The sequence below is a fragment of the Mustela nigripes genome, chromosome 7, assembly GCF_022355385.1.
Source record: "Mustela nigripes isolate SB6536 chromosome 7, MUSNIG.SB6536, whole genome shotgun sequence".
Taxonomy (NCBI): domain Eukaryota; kingdom Metazoa; phylum Chordata; class Mammalia; order Carnivora; family Mustelidae; genus Mustela; species Mustela nigripes.
The window spans coordinates 78,677,236-78,696,871 of NC_081563.1; the positions used below are offsets into that span (position 1 = coordinate 78,677,236).

Genomic DNA, 19,636 nt, shown 5'->3' on the forward strand with positions numbered 1-19,636 from the left:
TTGCCTCCGAAGGAGTCTTTTTTTTTTTTTTTTTTTTTTTTTTTAGATTTTATTTGTTTACTTAGAAGGAGCAGGAGGGTGGGGCAGAGGAAGAGGGAGAAGTAGGCCCTGTGATGAGCAGGGCTCAATACCAGGACTGCCGGATGGTGGCATGAGCAGAAGGCAGAGGCTTACCCAACTGAGCTGCCCAGGCACCCTGAAGGAGTCACTTTAAGGCTCTCTGCAAGAGGAAGTGAAATCCCGCTGCTGTCTGGATTCTAGTCTACTTGGTGCATCGTGGCTGGTGGCCAGAAAGGGGTGACGTTGTGTGGTTTTCGACCTACTAAAATTTATTAAAAGGTTGTATTCTTCTTTTCAGGGGTGTCATAGGAAAGCAGGGATACCAATGTCAAGGTAAGAGGCACTGTAGGAACTAAATGCTTGGGGGCCCTCTGGTCTGTCCAGATCAGCGACACTCCTAGGACACACATGCTGGGTTTGATGACATTTATAGGCTCTATAGGGTTTGCATGCTCCTGTTCCCTCTCTGAGAAGCAAGACCTTGTTTTCTTTTGTCCCTGCCTGGACATGGTTCCTGTATCCCATATATGGGGTGTAGAGGTATGGGAGTACCTGTGGGCACCTGTCTCCAGCTGTCCCTGGGGTCTCTGCTCCTTTCCCAGTAAGATGCAACCATTCAACACCCTTCGAAGGCCCCACCCTGCCCTGAGCTGGGCTCCGTGTACCCTGTCAGCTCCCTCCCTCCTCCCTCTCTTGCTCCCTGAAGAAGTTCCCTCACCTGCTCGATTCACTCCTATCACTCAGTGATCCTTGCTGATTCTCTCTCTACCCCCCTCCCTTTTTTTGTCTCTACTGTGGAATCATTAGCTCTTCAATGTTTAAGACTCCCTTGAAATCATTGCAGTTTGTTTGTTTTCAGTTCTTTGACTAAAATGCAAGATCCATCTCCTCACCCAGCCACTGGTTGACTTGGGCTCACCAGAGGACCTGAGCAGGTTCTGTCGTACACGGCCATGTCCTTGAGGTAGCATATGTGCAAATAGCTGCTTACCTCTTTGGCTGCCTCAGCTCACACTGTCCCAGGATATGGAAGAACAGGCTGTGGGCCACTGTGAAATTAACCAAAAATGTTTAAGAACTCCTGTGCCCCAAAAGACCCATTCTCCCTCAGTAGTGCTCCCTGTCACACCTGCCAACCCTGACGTGACATGGGCTGGGGCATAGGACTGCTCCGGTGCCTTTAACAGACCTGCTTCACAGAAGGAAACTGTTCCCTGACCTTGGCATATAGAAGTGAGGAAATCATTTGGTACTTCCATATCTAGAGAAAACTCCTGAGGCCCTCTGGGTGTAAGGGTGCATTCTTCTCCAGAGCTTTCAGGGAACCCTAATGGCACTGATGACACAGTATTCCTAATGACTCAGCCTTCCAGGCTTCAGCCGGGTCTTTCGTTAAGACTCGGGCACAGGAGGGGCGTGGCTCCCGGCGTCCCTCCATGGAGACCAGAATCTTGGGGTGGAAGCTTTCTACCCCCACTTGTCGCTCAGCCTTCCCATTTTTGCTGTTTGCAGTTTGCACTTGCGTGGTCCACAAGCGATGCCATGAGCTCATAATTACGAAGTGTGCTGGATTAAAGAAACAGGAAACTCCCGATGAGGTAACTATTTATAACGTTGAAATTTGGGGCTTTCTTTACTGCCACGCCTCCCTTTCTTTACTGCCCCCTCAGTGGTTCCTGAGAAACTCCTTATCTCTCTCAGATCCCCTGGCTTTCTCCATTGTGTTGATCAGAGTTGAGGGAGTTGTCCACAGCCTTCCAGCAGGAGGCACGGTCTACAGAATGACCGTGGCTCAGAGTCCGTGTCATGTCCGTGGCTATTAGGGCAAGAGCTAAAGCCTGCGAGGAACATGTGAATTGCTTTATGTCATTATCTCTTCGGAACAGTGACGTCCCTAAGTGACCTGTCACTGTCTCCACACTGCTCATAAACAGGGAGAGAGACATGACACATAAACGGGAACCTTGTCTTTCTGAGGTGATGGGAGGAACAGAAAGGAATTAACAAACCCAAGAAACCCTTAAGAGGCAGGAATAACTATAGTAATAATACCAGCCGACGTTCATGGTGTACGTTCATGGTGTGTCGATTTAAGTACTTCGTCATACAGTATTTAATCTCAAAACGGCCTTAATAAGAGCTATGCGATTATCTTCATTTTGCTACAGGGAGAGTGGAAGCACAGAGAGGTCATGTTAGCTTGCCCCAGATCACACAGCTAGTACGAGAAGGAGCCATGTTCACACCCAGGTCGTCTGTTCCATGGAATCTGAGCCCTTGACCGATGGACTTCATTGTCTCTTAATCTTCTAACCTAGTATCAGGTTGACTCTTAGGGAAGTTGCTGGGGGTAAGGAAGTGAGACAATTCAACAATAAAGGTGGGTTTCTCCTAACCGAGTGACTGGAAGGAGAGTATGAGTGTGAGGGTGGGTGTTATCTGTGTTCATAGCAGTGGATTTCAAAGGCCTGCTTTTAATTCTTGATGAAATAGATAAGTAAGTACTGGATACTCATAGTGCATTAGAACTGGGGGTCAAAGAGACGCTAGGTAAGTTTATAATCAGGTGGACTTATAATTTGGCTTCCAAAAGCCAAAAAGATAATTCATCCGAATGGCATCTTGGCATCAGAAACACTTCTATCTTTTATCTCCTTTTGCTTTCACACAGTCTCTGGAAAGCCGTGGGGGCATGGCCTGGATGGAACCTTCCATGTCCTGAAAGACAGGCAGCCCAGGGCACCAAAGCTGTTTGTGGGGGCTCTGCCGTCATGGTGGAAAGTGCAGGTTCTCACCACCTGGGCCTCCTGGCTCCTGTGGCAGGGTCGAGACCCAAGTATACAGTTGCACTTTTTACTTGGACAGATAAAGGAAAGGCAGGTGGCTGGCTTGCTGTCAGTCTCCCTTCTGTCCTGTGGACATCCTCTGAGCACTTCCTGCTCTGAGCCAGATACTGCGCCACATGCCACTGAAGGAAGAGGAACACATGATTCCTTCCCTCCAAAACCTCCCAGGTTTCTTCCCCTGCGAGCCCTTACAGGTTTCTATAGCTTCGCCCCATCTCTTGGAGGGAAAAGTCCCCAAAGAGTCCATGCCCTACAGGTTAGAGGGCTGAGGTGGGAGATACCCCCTTGCCTCTGAGTCTGTGACCAAGTGCTTTCTGGTTGTCCTTCTTGGCCCGTTGGCAGCGAATAGACGTCACCAGTGAAGTTTGTCCCCACATGTGGCATGTGTCCCAAGGGAGAGAAGTGGCCAAGGATTGAGGATGGGGGCTGTGAGTTTCTCTGCCTTGTGGAGTTCTTGCCTGTCCCAGGGCTCACAGGGCCAGGCTCCTAGGGCATTGCGCACCCACCAGGGTTGGGGAGAGATGGGGGAGCCCTCTGCCAGGGAGCCTAAGTTTCTCTCCCTGCTTAGTGCCTGTGTGTTAGCGCCGAGGACACACCTCTCCCCGGGTTTCCAAGGGTGGGGACCGCCCAAGGCTCTCCGTGGCATCACCTTCCTTTCTTCTTCACCTTCCAGTGATTTCTTTCTCTTCTTCCCTCCCATGGCCTCTGCGTTGGTCTCACTTGCCCCCGTTTCCACGTCTTCGCGGCAGAGCAGCGTGTGCACGTGTGTACCTGTGTGTGCGCGGCTCTCATGCTTGTTTCCACAGCCTCCAGTTCTGTGGCTCGTGCTTATGCCCTGTCCTCCGCCCACCATCCTCTGATACTTTAGCATCCTGGGTGCTCCCGGCTGAACCTCCGAGTTCCTGGGCGCTCCCCAACCTCTTCACCTTTGTCTGTCACCTATATCCCTTTGTGAGCCTCTTCCTAGGACCCCCAAGTCTGTTCTCAGTGTGGGTCCACCACATCTTCAGCATTTGCAGGAAAAGAGTGGCTACAGTGATGCACGCCCTTCAGGGTGAGCAGGTTGACATAGAGGAGGAGACCCAGAAAGGCAGACCATGCCAATGACCCCTCACTTCTATGCGTCTTATCCCCTGTGCCCCCTCCCCCCACTCCCTGCAGCCCTGTGACGTTCAGTGGGACGGGGCTGCCATCCTCATTAGCCAGATCAGGAATCTGAAGCCCCAAGAAGTCTGGAAACTTCCAAGACCTCACAGGTAGTTGGTGGCAGACACAGGCCCACAGATCAGAATACACCTGCCCCCCCACCCCAGCCTTCCCCCTCCACCTTACCGCCTTCTCTTTACTCCTTTTAAATAATCCCTAAGTGGCAGCATGCTGCTGAAAAGGCCTGGGCTCTGAATTCACACTCGTGGGCCTCAGATTCTGCCTCTGCTGCTCATCAGCTTACCACTGTGCTTCTTAATCTCACACGGCCTTAATTTCCCCTGCTGGAAACTCAGGCCAACAAGGGCGCCTGCCCCGCGGGGTGCCGGTGAGGTTTAATGGTGACAGTGGTGCCTGGCCTGTATGCAGTCCCCATACCTCCGTGCCCTTGGGGCGCATGGCTCTGGGTTAGCAGGCTTCACCACAGCTACTGCCTGTCCTAACTGGAGACCTTCACTTTCCGCAGCTGTGCTGGGGCTTCAGGGTCTTTGTAGAATCCGTCTACTACCATGCGGCCAAAACGGCCTCACTGCGGCCTCCAGGCACAAAGCAACCTTGAGAAACACGGTGACATCTCGTGAATAGCCATAATGTGAGGTGCGCATTGTGTGCCATGTGCCGTGAAAGATGGAAGCCCGCTGTCCTGGGGGGACCTCACTGGGCAGTGGGCCTGGCCTCACAAGGTCCAACAGAGAGGTGGGGAGTGAGCGAAGGGTATCAGGAACAAATGCCCCCAGGAGGTTCTCTGCACCTGGTTTCTCGCGGCAGCTTTCGGAGCCAAGCTCCCACCTGCCCCATTCGGTGGCCAGGCCTCTGGGAAAGCCGGCCTGTAGGAGCTCCAGCAGTAAGCAGGCCACCATGTGAGCGAGCCTGTTAGTGACCCTGTGTTTTGCCATCCCTGCAGGTGGGTTCTCAGCGGTTCAGCGTCAACATGCCCCACAAGTTCGGGATCCACAACTACAAGGTCCCCACCTTCTGCGACCACTGTGGGTCCTTGCTCTGGGGCCTCCTACGGCAGGGTTTGCAGTGCAAAGGTAAGGCGCCCTGGGCCATGCCCTCGCTCTGCCTCCCACCCCCTCCATACTCCTGTGTCCCTTCCGTCTCCTCTTTTTCGAAAATTCTTGGTGTTCAGAGCCTCTCAGGTAAGTTCCACGTTTGGCCAGAGGATGGAGTACAAGCCCTTGTTATGGTCTCATTACTTACTGGCGGATTTGTTCAGCAATCTCTGTAGGGAGCAGCCAAGGAAACTCCACAGAAGGAATGCTAGGAGCAAGGTGTCCCTCTTCCGTCTTTAAGACCATGAGCAAGCTGGGGGAGGGGACACAAGTTGAGTCTATAAAAGTGGAGAAATAATTAAAGGAAGAGATACACTGGAGCAGAAGGGAAGCATATTTCTGGAGTTAGGCCAGGAAATAAGGAATGGATATCCTTCTGTCACAATCCGTGCTTCCAAGCTTACTCTGGGAAGGAACCATGCTAGGACACTGTCACATACAGCATCTTATTGATGCTGCACAGACCTGTTTGTACTTGATGTTATTCCCATGACCCTGAGTCTCAGAGACCAAATGACTTGTTCACATCACACGGCTGAGTAGCAGGAATAAGGTTTGAACCTTGACTCTTGAGTCTCGAGTTCCTTCCTGTTTCCTGCTGTCCCGCTCGTGAATTGCCTTCGGCTTCAGAGGGGAAGGTGGGAACATGCTCCGGGGGTCTGGATGGAGTGCCCTGTTCCACGAGCTGGCCCAGCAGGCACGCGGAGTGTGGACGCCCATACTCTCCATGGAGCTGTCCGGCTGTGGGGTGTTCTCGCTGCAACTCGGGCGGAGGTCTACACTGAGTATTTGCACTTGGGATTTATCCATGTCGTGGGTAGTGCTTGAAGCTGTAAAGTTCATGTCCTCCCCAGAAGGGCCTTGAGTGTGAGAAGAGAAGGTAGCGCCCTGAGGTCTGGGGGAGGAAGGGGACGGGCATCAAGGCCAAGCCTGCGCACAAGGCGGGAGGATCTCAGGAAGAGTCTTGAGGGATGGCATCGTGGAAGCCAAAGGAGTAGAGAGTATTTAAAAAAATGTTTAAGGGAAGGGCTAAGTGGTGCCAGATGCTTCCAAGAGGTCACTGAAACTAAGAAGTGGAACGCGGGGTCGGATGTAACTAGTAGGAGGTGACTAGCGACCTTGACAGGAGCTGTCTGGGTGGGATGGAAGCCAGACGGAAGACGAAGCGTTCTCTCCGAATGCTTCCTGTAATGAGGGAGAAGACCGTGGAGAACGGGAGATTAATGAGCCCGGAGGGGGAGGGGTGGGCCTGGGGGAGAAAGACGAATAACCCTTCCTCCCAGCCGGACGGAAAGCCCCGAGACCAGGCCTGGACACAGATACACCTCTTGGCATCGGGGACAGGAGGTGAGGGGACAAGAGGATCCTTTAGGTTCTGAATTGTTGAGGGCATTCTGTGCAGGGAGAGTTCCCTGGTCTTCGGAACCGGGAGATCCCTCTTGGAGTTGAGGTAAGAAGTGGGTGCGGGTGGTGTGAGAAGGGGGGTGACGGTTGGAAGTGGCTGTGTGGGGGGCTGAGGGCACCCTGACATGGGGCTAGGACGGGGTGCTGGCCGTGGACGCATCGCTGTCCTAGGTGAGCTGCCCGTTCAGACCTCCCTGTCCAGTGTTCTGGAGAAGGGACCCTGACACAAAGAAGCATGGCTCACCTGAAATCCTTCTTGATGCTAAGTGACTTTAAGACAATGGAAGAGGAGGACGTAAGAGTGGGGCTAGGGGAGGAGTGAGGAGTGCTGCACCTGGGCGAGGTTGAGCGGAGCTGCAGGAAGCACACAGCCTGCTTTGGCTGGGACTCTGATAAGGCCTTGTCTGGCATTCAGTAACTGTATTAATGATTGATCTGTCTGGGGAGTCTAAAGGAAGGCACTGTCATCTCAGAAATATTGACATCTTAAAAAAGTGGCCCAGGTGCCTGGATGTTGCCGCCAGGGCCCTGGGGTCCCTGGACGACTCTGGAAGAAGGCAGGGCCCAGGATGTGTCTTCAGCTGTTTTTGGCAGGCAATGCTCGCACGTCTGCTCGAGCCAAGGCGGGGGGAGGGGGGGGGGGGGGGGAGCCCCAGGGTGCCGGGCCGCGGAGGCCGGGGGGGGGGGGGGGGGGGGGGGGGGGGGGCGGGCCCCCGCGACCCCGGCGGCCGGGGGGGGGGGGGGGGGGGGGGGGGGGGAGGCAGGCCCCACAGACCCTGAGGCTGTTTAGAACGTAGGGTCTCCAGCACACATTTGCAGATCTCCCTTCTCCAGTTCCTCCGTTACCACGATGGGCTCGCTTCCCCTTGCGCCTTTCCTCACCCCACTCACTCTCCCCTGCCCCTCAGTTAATGCAGACTGTTTTTTGGTTTGGTTTTTTTAAGAGCAGCTTTAAGTCCTACAACAAAATGGAGAGAAATGTGTGGACATTTCCCATCTACCCCCTCTGCCCCATCCCCATGTGCACACAGCCTCCTCACTGCCATGTCCCCCCACCGAGGGGTCCGTGTGTTTCAGTTGCTGAACCTATATTGCTAAATTGTTACCCGGGTAACAAATTGTACACACCAGGGTTCACTCTTGGCATTGGATGTTGGGGGAGCTTGGACAGCTGTGTGAGAACAGGAGTCCTCCCTCATCCTACAGAGTGCTCCCCTGCCTCAGGTCCACCATGTTGTCTTCTCTCTTTGGATCCCTTCTCGATCTCACATCTTTTTGCCCTGCAGCCCTCGTACCCTGTGGAAAGGGTACGAGAAGAGGCCAGGGCAGGGCCTGAGTCTGCTTCTGCTGCTGTGATTGCTAAGAAACAACCGAGGATTAGAGAGCTGCCCAGGGTCCCGAAGCATCACAGGATGTTGGTGTTCCCCCCACCCCAAGGACTCTGATCTGTGCACCGTGCCTTCTCCAGCTCCAGAACCCTCCATCAACTCCCCACCTCTGTGGGGTCATGCTGCCTTGCTACCCTAGGCTGGGGCCCATCCCCTGGTCTATGGCTTTCGCTTTATTGCCCATCCCATTCCTGGAAATAGGGTCACAAGTGGTCAGTGGAACAGCTTTCTTGAGAGCTTGGGTCTATAGGGAAGGATCCACAAGACTATCTTGGTCACTCCCTCTGGGTTTGGGGGTTGTGCCCATACTTCTGAGGACCATCCCTGTGTGGACCAGGTAGGAGGTACAGAATCACCCTGTTGTATGGGAGCAGGAGTGGAGAACTGGAGAGACTGGACCGTGTGCACAAGGAGGTTACAGCCAGGGACCTCTGGGGACCCACCTGTGCCCTCTGGGCTGCCACCTCCCTGTCACCCCACGGCCCAGAGGCACCAGGCCCTGGGAGAATGCACACAGACCATTGTTGCATAACCGAGCCCCTTGGTCGAGGGTAGAAGAACACCAGCACTGAGTGAGCGGACAAAATATTTCCTTCCTGTCTTTTTACTTGGGTTTCAAGTGCCTGTTGAGTCTGAGTCTCTCTCCAAACTCGTTTGTGGGTCTGCCTGAGCCCCCCGCCCCGGCCACCCAACTACTGTTAGACCAGAAACTAGAAACTGACTCCAAACCTTCAGATACCAGCATCCATCACTAAGGCCCTGAGGCATTTGAATCATTTCTGTTTTTCATTTTTTTAACTGTGCTGCTTCTCCAACCTGACTTCACCTGCACCATGAACCTGCCTAGGCACACCCCCACTCTTTTTTGGTTTAATTGATAGCATATATTTATTCTTAGTTGTATGTAGCACATTGGACTTGTCTAGGCCCTTTTGCACTGGTGCTTTATTTTTCCACTGACTCATGGAGTCAGTCCCCCTGGAGGGACAGACACCTAAGACCTTGTGATTTTTGTTTTCTTCTCTAAAGAAGGTGAGCGATTCTACTTGCCTTATAGAGCACCTCCCCTTTCTCTTCTGCCCGTGATCCCACACTCACATCTCCAGCCCCGCTGCCACGAAGTCCTCAGCACCATTCTACTTGCCTTATAGAGCACCTCCCCTTTCTCTTCTGCCCGTGATCCCACACTCACATCTCCAGCCCCGCTGCCACGAAGTCCTCAGCACCAGGGGGCAAGTTAGCAGAAAGCCGGAGCTCTCTACACAGCTCCCAGTGTGCCCTGCGGGGGCCTGCGGAAGCCCCAATTGTTTCTCATCCCTGTGTGAGACGGGCTCCCCTGCACCAGCCTGTCTGCTTGGATTCCACCTCTGTTCCCAGGCAGGGGTAACAGAACACTGGGGAAGGGTCTGGCCTAGAGATTCCCAAAGAAGCCCCTTCTGGGCCCCCTGCCCTTCTCTGAGAGCCCGTTTTAATAACTGCCGTGATCTGAGGCTGCTTTCATGGAACTCTGAGGGCTCAGAGTATCCCTTGCTCTCCAAGAAGGGATGAGGAAGGGGTCGTTGTGTTGGAGGACCAATGACTTAGGGATTTGTGGTCCGTCAAGATCACAGGGTAGGTGTCTGGGAAGCTGTTTTGGTCCTGACTGCATGATTGCCCGTTTGGGCAGCGGTAGGGAAGTCACTCTGGCTTCCTTCTAATCTCCTGGGCTTTCTTCTAAGCTCAACTGCCCTCCTGTCTTCTGAGAACTGTAATGACAATGAAACTCCCTCCCTCCTCCCTTCTCCTCTGTCCCTCCCTCCTCCTCCCTTCCTCACACCTTCCCTCCCTCCCCCCACTCCTTCCTTCCTCCTCCCTCCCTTCTTCTCTGCTTCCCTCCTCCTTCCCTTCCCGTCCAGCCCCTTCCTGTCCTTCCTTCTTCCTCTCTCACTCCCTTCCTCCTTCCTTTCTCCCATCTTTCTTCCTTCCTTCTTCCTTTTTAAAAAAAAAAAAAAAAAGTGTTTTGGATATTTAAAAAACTTTAAACACAGAAAAAAGGATTTTTATTCTCATCATTCTGAGCGTGTTAGTCCTTAATTATTTTCCTAACAACGAGGCTCCTTGTCGTAACTTCAAGTTTTGCTTGGGTTTTTAGAATGAAAAAAAAAAAAAAAAAGAACAAATTTCAAAAAAAGAAAAAAATTCTTGCTCTGGAAGATTCTAGCAAGACTTAATTATCTCTATATAATAGATGCTGAAGTCCTTCTCCATGTTCTCTTTCTACTTCCATCCCTAGACTTAAATTCAGTGGGTCCTTCCATGGCTGTGTGGTGTACGTTTGCTTCATGGATATCTAAACTCAGTCGCTCTCTCACTCGCTCACTGTCTCTGTGTTGGGTTTCTGGTGCTGCATAACAGACTGTTCCAAAACCTAGTGGCTTAAAACCACCAGTGTTATCTCAGAGTTTCTGTCTAGATGCAGCCCAGCTGAGTGCTTCTGACTCAGGGTCTCTCATGACCTTGTAGGCAGGCTGACAGCTGGGGCTCCAGACTCACCTGAAGCCTTGACTGGGCGAGGATCCCTTCCGATCTTGCTCATGTGACTATTGGAGCCCCAGGTCCTCGCTGGCTGTTAGCCGGGCTGGACACATCCATTCCTTGCCACATCGGCATCTGCCCAGGGCGGCTCACAATATGGTAACTGGCTTCCCTCAGAGCATGCAAACAAGAAAGTGAGTGAGGATGCTCAAAACAGAAGCCACAGTCTTTTGTAGCCTGATGTCAAAAATGACACCCCAGCACTTTTGACATTTTCTGTTCACGAGAACAGATGACTACATCTGGCACACACTCATTGGGAAACAATAACATAAGGGAACAGATGCCAGGTGGAGGTCATTGGGAACTGTCTTAGAAACTGTCCGTGTTCCCCCTACACACACACTCACACACACACACACACACACTCTCTCTCTCTCTCTCTCTCTCTCTATTACCTCCTCTGTGAGGGCTACTTTGACCACCCTTTTAACAACTCATCTCTTACCTTCCATCAGCTTCCTCTGCTTGCTTTTTCTTCCTGACAGTTACCACCTTCTAATATTATAAATTACTTCTTTTTCTTTACATCCTTCAGAATACGAAGATCCATGATGGGAAGAGGGTTTTTTCCACCCACTTAGCTCTCTGTTTCCCCAACACCTATAGCAGTGCCTCACACGCTGACTCTCAATAAATATTTGTTAATGAAATCCTCTGTACATCGCTCCGTAATCCGCTTTTCCACCAGTGTGACTTAGACTATTTCCGAGTCAGTATGTGTAGGCCTACTTTAGTCATTTTAGTGGCTGATTAGTGTCCCATGTTATGAACATTCCACGTGTGACTGCAGCATTGCCCTTTGGAGGGACACTGACTCGTTTCTGTATCCTCACTATTTTCTGCTGCTTCCCACACCCTTGTGCACGCATCCTCCTGCTTACGTGTGAGTAGTTATGGAAGAAAGGCCCCTAGAAGTCCTGAAATAATGTTAAACCTCAGTCTTTCTATGGTTGAGTCCCACGAGGAGGTAATTACATACGGGGACTTCTGTTTGTTTGTTTTTAAATAAAGTCACGTTGGCTAACTGCTTTCCCTTCTTTCACCTTGGCACTGAATTTTACGTGATTGGACAATGCTTGCGTAGAGAATTTAGGATTTCAGACACATCATACCTACTGGGGTCTAGTCCGATAGTTGCCATTATGCTGCCTATGTTCAGCCGCTCCCCTCAGGGTTAGTATTCATTTAAAAGCTTGACACTCTACATTGTGCAAGGCATGGAGAACTTGGAGATAGAGCATTACTTTAACTTTCTAGAAACTTCCACTTGAGTGGTAAACATGAACAAGTTAATAATAGTCAAGCAGCCAGTCAGAAATAAGGGGGAGCAATTCATGGACAAGAGAGGCCCTCAGGACTCGGGTGGTCAGGCCAGGCTTTGGAGAGAGAGGGGGGCTTCAGATATACCATGAGGGAGGAGAAGGACCTGAACAGGAAGGAGGGCAAAAGGGAAGGCATTTTAGGTAGGCAACCAGCTGTACGTTGAGGGCATGAAAGGGCATGGGAGGCCCATGAGGGCATGGAAGGAAGAAGCAGCTCAGTGCTCAGCACTGAAATGCCACAGGAGTCCGCTTGGTTGATTTGGATTCTGTGGCAGGAACACCTGGCGATGCCAGGGGCCATGCTCCCAAGGTTGGTGGAGGGTTCTGCCAGGGTTTTCATCCAAAGAACGCTGGGCAGCAGACAGTTGACTAGTCAGTCTCTGGAAAGCTTTGAATGGTGGTTCCAGTGTAATCAGGACTCCCAGATCTCTGTCCGGTGAGATTTGGTACCCAGTGTGACCCCCAGGCAGTACCCCTCTACCCTCCCTTGTTCATCTTCCTCCCGGGACCCTACAGCCTCTCACTCCTGCCAACTTGTATGACACAGCTGTTTCATACGTACACAGCTTCCCGTTGATAATTGTTTGTCCTCCCTGTGAGCACAGCGTCGCCGACTGTGACCAGCCATGAAATCGAACCAATGCCCTGACTCATGCTCAAGGGCCAAATCAGCCCAACATAAAGAGATTTCTGCCACAGGCCTGCCTCTCCTCAGGCGTGGCTCTGTCATTGCTCTCAGAAGTTCATCTCCCTGCCTGGAAGAAATTCCCAACACTCTGACGGGCCTTAACACCATCCTCGATGTTAGCTAAGGAAAGGGTATAGACGCGGCAATAAGATCTCTCCGAAGGCCGCTAGAATGGATGATAGGAAATGTAGGTCCTGTGCTGCAGCACCGTTCAGAACGGAGCAGGAACTCAACAACCATGAGTACCTGGGTGGTAGTAGAATCATTATTCTCCTAAAAACCCTGCTCGATTTCTCCCCGGTGTGAATTATCTGGATGAAACCACTGGAAATGAACATTCGAGGCAGCCTGGACAGGGAAGCCTTCGAAAAGCCAGTATTGGCAGCCCCGGGCTAATGGCCCTTGGCCTTGGTGTTCACCAGCAATAGTGAGGTGGGAATTGGGGAAGGACAGTTTGGGTGGTTGGTTTGGCCCCCATTAATGTGAGTGAACATCCAGTTTCTTTCGGTTCCAGCAAGCACGTCCACTTTATTTTCACTGGTCTTCAGCCTCTGGGCATCACCCCCAGCCTCGGGGGGGGGACCCATTATGGCTGCCGGAATTACCTCCAGTTCCCCTTCCTCAGCCAGCTTTGTTCTCATGTTTCCAGACTTTTCAAAGTACTTTCAAAGTCACTATCTTTTTTTAAATTTAACTTCAATTAGCCAACATACAGTACATCATTCGTTTCAGATGTAGTGTTCAACGATTCATCAGTTGCGTACAATGCCCAATACTCATCACATCATATGCTCTCCTTAATGCCCATCACCCAGTTACCCCATCTCCCCACCCACCTCCCTTTCCACAACCCTCAGTTTGTTTCCCAGAGTTAAGAGTCGCTCATGGTTTGTCTCGCTCTCTGATTTCTTCCCATTCAGTTTTCACTGTCTCGTGCCATCCATTTGAACACATCTTTGAGAATTTTTTATATATATTAAGAAAACTATATGGCTCTCCCAGGGAAGTGACAGAGTTTTTAAAAAATAGAAAGCAAAAATCTTTGAAGAAAAAAAAATAGTGTTTTAAGAGTAAAAAAGTGAAGATGTCTCCCCAAACCATTTCTGTTTCTGCTGACTTGCCAGTTTAGGACAGACAGGTTTAGCATTTTAACAGCAGAGGGCGCCAGAGGCCAAATTATGTAGTTACATTGCCCTTGCTAAGAAATTGTTTACATTTTGGTTGCTTTGTTCTTGTCCTTACTGTCACCTCCTGAAGAGGCAAAAGAAAGCGTTCATGGATGCCTGGTGGGCAGGGGCTGGTGAGGTAAGCTGAGCGTCAAAGGGTAGCTGCTGCTGTGGGGAGTGGGACTGGGAAGGTAGGGCAAAATCCTGGAGTGCAGGATGGGCCTGAGGATTTCCAGACATTGCTGGCAAAAATCCAGTGAACCAAGTCAGCACCGTGGCTAGGCTGTGGCTCAGCTTTCTGATATGTTTATATTGTCTGAGAAAGACTCCTCCTACCAGCACCCCTGCCCTGCCCCCTCATCTTTGGTTCTGTGGGCCTGAGCTCCATAGCTCAGCTTCAGCCTTCCAAGCCTGAGCTGGGGTGGGGGTCTGTGCTGGCCCTCCCTCCAGGCCAGTGACAGGCCAGGTGGGGCCAGAACGAGGTCCAGCCACTCTCCTTGGTTTCATTCAAAAAGTTTTGTCTGTCTGTGGGTTTTTTTTGTTGTTGTTGTTGTGTGTTTTAATAGACTTGGACTTTTAGAGAAGTTTTAGGTTCAGAGCAAAATTGAGGGGAGGGTACAGAGGTTTCCCATCTCCCCCCACCTTCACACACAGTTTCCCCCACTCTCAGCATCCCCCACCGGACAGGTACGTTTATTACAATTCGCAGACTCACACTGACCATTATTGTCACTCAGTTTATTTTAGGATTCGCTCTTGAGGTTGTACATCCCATGAGTTTGGACCAGTATATGATGCCCTGTGTTCACCATTATGGTATCATACAGAATCATTTCACTGCCCGAAAAATCATCTGCGCTCTGCTGCTTCCCCCCAATCACTGGCAACTACTGAGCCTTTTACAGTCTCCGTAGTTTTTCTTTCCCACATGTCAGACAATATGGAGGCTTTTCAGATTGGCTTCTTTAACTTGGCAATATGCATTTAAGGTCCCTCCATGTCTCTTCACAGTTCAGTAGATCATTTCTGTTTAGTGTTGAGTAAGATTCCATTGTCCAGATGTACCAGTTTATCCATTCACCTGCTGATGGTCAGCCTGGTTGTTTCCAAGTTTTGGTGATTAGGCATAGAACTGCTGTAAACATCCATGTGCAGGTTTTCATGTGAACGTAAGTTTTCAGTTCATTTGGGTAAATTCCAGGAGTCTGAGGGCTAGATTGTATGATAGGGTATGTTTAGTTTTGGAAGAAACTGCCAGACTGTCTTCCAAAGTGACTATACCATTTTGCATTCCTACTGGCAATGAATGAGAATTCCTGTTGCTTCCTACATACCTTCCCCAGCATTTGGTGTCAGTGTCTTGGATCTGGGCCATTCTTAGAAGCGTGCAGTGGTGTCTTCATTGTCGATTTAATTTGCTGCACTTCCCTTGTGACATATGATATTGGCATCTTCTCCTATCCCTGGTTGCCGTCTGTATGTCTTTGCTGAGGTTTCTGCTCAGGTTTTTGCCCATGTTTATTTGGATGGTTCATTTTCTTATTGTTGAGTTTCAAGAATTCTTTGTGTATTTTGGTTAACAGTCTGTAATCAGATGTGTATTTTGCAAATATTTTCTCCCAGTCTATGGCTTATCTTATTCTCTTGATATTGTCTTTTGCAAACCTGAAGTCTTTAATTTTAATGAAATCCAGATATCAATTCTTTCTTTCACTGATCAGGCCTTTGGGGTTGTATTTTAAAAGTCATCGCCATACCTAACATCATCTAGATTTTCTTCTACCCCCTAGGAGTTTCAGAGTTTTGAATTTCATTTTTAGGTCTGTGATCCATTCATTTTTGTGAAGGGTGTAAAATCTGTGTCTAGATTCATTTGTGTGTGTGTGGATGTCTAGGTGTTCCTGCACTGTTTGTTGAAAAAAAACTATGTTTGCTCCATTGTATTGCCTTTGCTCCTCTGTTAAAGAGGGGTCGTATTATTATGGGGATCTCTTTTTGGTTCTCTATTCTGTTCCACTGATCTGCTCCTCTACTCTTTCACTAATACACACTGTCTTAATCATTATACCTATAGAGTAGGTCTTGAAGTCAGGTAGTCTCAGTCCTCCAACTTTGCTCTTTACAATATTATGTTTGCTCTTCTGGGTCTTTGCCTCTCCATGTAAACTTTGGATTCCTTTTATCATTACCCACAAGATAACTTTATGGGATTTTGATTGAGAATGCCTTGAGAAGAGTTGACATCCTAACAATACCAAGACTTTCTACCCATGAATATGGAATATCTCTCCCTTCATTTAGTTCTTTTCTGATTTCTTCCATCACAGTTTTACTCACATAGACTTTGTACATATTTTGTTAGATTCACACCTAAGTATTTCAGGTTCTTAGGTGCTAATATAAATATCATCATATATTTAATTTCAAATTCCAGTTGTTCTTTAGTGGTCTACATGAACATGATTGAGCTTTGTATATTACCCTTATATTCTGCAACCTTGCTATAATCACTTACTGGTTTCAGATTTTTGTCAGTTCTTTGTTTTCTATATAGACAATTGTGTCATCTGTGAATAAAGGTAGTTTTATTTCCAATCGTTACACCTCTTAACTCCTTTTCTTGTCTTATTGCATAATCTAGTACTTCCAATAAAATATTGAGAAGGGGTAGCGGGAGGGGGGAGAGACTTTCCTTGTACTTAAAACTAGACAGCTTCTAGTTTTTCATCAGTAAGCATAATATTAGTTGTAGATTTATTGTAGATGTTCTTTATTAAGTTGAAGTTCTTCTGTATTTTTTGGCTGCTAAAAGATTTGAGCATGAGTGGGTGTTGGATTTTGCCAAATGTGTTTTCTGCATCTATCTATAGGTTTATGTAATTTTTCTTCTTTAGCCTGTTGATGTGAAGGATTACATTAATTGATTTTCAAATGTTGAACTTGTTTTACCTACCTGAGATAGATCCTACTTGTTTATGGTTTATATTTCTTTTTATGCTGTGTTGGATTCAATTTGCTGGTCTGTTGTTGAGGATTTTTAGGTTTATATTCATGACAGATATTGAGCCATGGTTGTCTTTTCTTGTAATGTCCCTTCTGTTTTCATCTTTTAGAAGATATTATAGAGAATTGATATAATTTCTAATTTAAATATTTGGTAAAATTCACCAGGCAACTCATCTGGGCTTGGTGTTGTCTGTGTTGGAAAGTTATTAATTATTGACTTGATTGCTTTAATACACATTGACCTTTTACATTATCTATTTCTTTTGTGAGTTTTGGTAGATTGTGCCTTTCAAGAATGGTTTTCCTGTATCCTGCTAATTATGAGAAGTTGTGTTTTTATTTTCAATCAGTTGAAAATATTTTAAAATTTCTCTTAGGATTTCTTCTTTTACCCATGTGTTATTTAGCAGTGTGTTATTTAATTTCCAAGCATTTGAGGGCTTTCCAATTATTTAATTGGATTTCTAATTTAATTCCAGTGTGGTCTGAGAGCAGACTTTGTATGATTTTTTAAAAATTCTTTTACATTTGGTAAGGTTTGTCTTATGGCTCAGAATGTGGTCTGTCTTGGTAAGTATCGCATGTAAGCTTGAGAAGTATGTGTATTCTGCTGTTGTTGGATGAAGTAGTTGCTAGACATAGTAATCAATTTTATTCAGTTGACTGCTAATGCTATTGACTTCAACTATGCTTTTACTGATTTTCTGCCTTCTGGATCTGTTCATTTCTGATAGAGATGTGTTGATGTCTCTAAACATAACAGTGGATTCATCTGTTTCTCCTTGCAGTTCTGTTTTTGCCTCACATATTTTGATACTCTGCTGTTAGGTGCATGCACATTAAAGATTTAATGTCTTCTTTGAGAATTGACTTCATTTGCTATTCCTGATAACTTTCCTTGCTCTGAAATCTGCTCTGTCCATATTAATATAGCTACTCCTGCCTTCTTTTTATTAGTGTTAGGACAGTATATCTTTCTCCATGCCTTTGATCTCTATGTGTCTTATATTTAAAGTATGCTTCTTATAGATTAAATATAATTGGGTCCTGTTTTTTGATCCACTCTGACAATCTCTTTTAACTGGCATATAGTGGAACCTTGAACAACATGGGTTTGAACTGTGTGGGTCCACTTGTAAGTGGTTTTTTTTTTAAATGTACTATAAATGTATTTTCCTTATTTTCTTAGTAGCATTTTCTTCTCTCTAGCTTTGTTGAAAGTATACAGTACGTATTACATACAAAGTATGTCTCATCAACTGTTTATGTTATCTGTAAGACATCCAGTCAGCAGAAGGTTATTAACAGTTAGCAGGAGTGATTTTGAGGCAGTCAAATGTTATATTTGTATTTTCAACAGTGCAGGGGATCAACACCCCATTTGCTGTCTTGTTCAAAAGTCAACTGTATTTAGACTGTCGACTTTTAAAGTGATTATTGATATAATAACTACCATTTTTGCTCCTGTTTTCCATTTGACATCCTTGTTCTTTGTTCTTATTATTATTTTCCACTTTCTTCTGCTTTTTGTGTTTTCAGTTGAATATTTCATATGATTCCATTTTCTCTTCTTTTTTTTAACATATCTGTTACTTTTCTTTTTTTACTGATGTTTGTGGTTGCCCCAGAGTTTGTAGTACACATTTACAACAAATCCAAATCCACTTTCATATAACATTCTAATGCTCAATAATTAATGCAAATACATTATAACAACAAAATAATCATAATTTCTCCCTCCCATTCCTTGTATCAGTGCTGTCATTTCACTTATGCATAAGCATCCATATTTATATACATATAAGTACACATAATTGGATATATTAGTTGCAGTTATTTTGAGAAACTTATTTGTGAGATCAGTAAAGAAGGAAGAAAGAAGTTTCATCTCCTGGAGTTTTTCTTTCTTTATGTAGATCTGAGTTTCTGACTGATAGTTTTCCTTCTCCCTGAAGAGTTTCTTTTTACTGTCAGTGAATTGTCTAAATTTTTATTTATCTAAGGGAAGTCTTTATTTCTCCCTCACTTTTTTTTTTTTTTTTAAGATTTTATTCAGAGAGAGAGATCACAAATAGGCAGAGAGGCAGGCAGGGTTGGGGGGTAAGTAGGCCCCCGGCTGAGCAGAAAGCCCGATGTGGGGCTTGATCCCAGGACCCTGAGACCATGATCTGAGCCGAAGGCTGAGGCTTTAACCCACTGAGCCACCCAAGCGCCCCTCTCTCTCACTTTTGAAGAATAGTTTCATAGGGTACAGAATTCTACGTTGGTGGGGGGGTTTTCTCAGTACTTTATATATTTCACTCTGTTATCTTCTTGTTTGACTGGTTTCTGGGGATGAGTCAGATGCAGTTCTTATCTTTGCTCCTCTGTAGGTCAGGTATAATTTCCTTCTGGCTTTTTTCAAGATTCCTTTCCTTTATCTTTGACTTTCTGAAGTTTGTATGTGACAGGCTTAGGTGAAGTTTGTTATTATGTTTTGTTTTTATCATATGTCCTGCTTGGTATTCTCCAACCTACCTGGATCTGTGGTTTGGTGTCTGACAGTAATTTGCAGATATTCTCAGTCATTTTTGTTTCAAATATTTCTTCTGTTTATCTCTGTTTTCTTCATCTGGTGTCTCCATTATACACATTATACCTTATATAGCCCCACAGTTCTTAGATAGTCTGTTTCTTTTATTTCATGTTTTTTTTTTTTTTTTTAATCTTTGCTTCTGTTTTGGGAGTTTCTTTTGGCCTATCCTCAAACTCAGAGATTATTTCCTCACGTGTGTCATTCTACCAGTGAGACAAGCTATGACATTCTTGTTTTCTCTTAGTGTTTTTGATCTCTAGAATTTCCTTTTGATTCTTTCTTAGAGTTTCCATCTCTCTGCTTACATTGCCCATTTTTTCTTACGTGGTATCTACTTTATTGA

General features: G+C 47.2%; 1 protein-coding gene across 3 annotated transcripts in view; it reads left to right on the plus strand.

Moving 5' to 3' along the window:
- Positions 1-19,636, plus strand: part of PRKCE (protein kinase C epsilon) — a 477,259-nt gene that overhangs the window by 306,461 nt on the left and 151,162 nt on the right. For all 3 annotated transcript variants that reach the window (XM_059406230.1, XM_059406229.1, XM_059406231.1), the window contains 3 exons: positions 359-393; positions 1,573-1,658; positions 5,017-5,146. In XM_059406230.1, the coding sequence (XP_059262213.1) occupies positions 359-393; positions 1,573-1,658; positions 5,017-5,146 (251 nt within the window). The remainder of the gene's footprint in view (positions 1-358; positions 394-1,572; positions 1,659-5,016; positions 5,147-19,636) is intronic.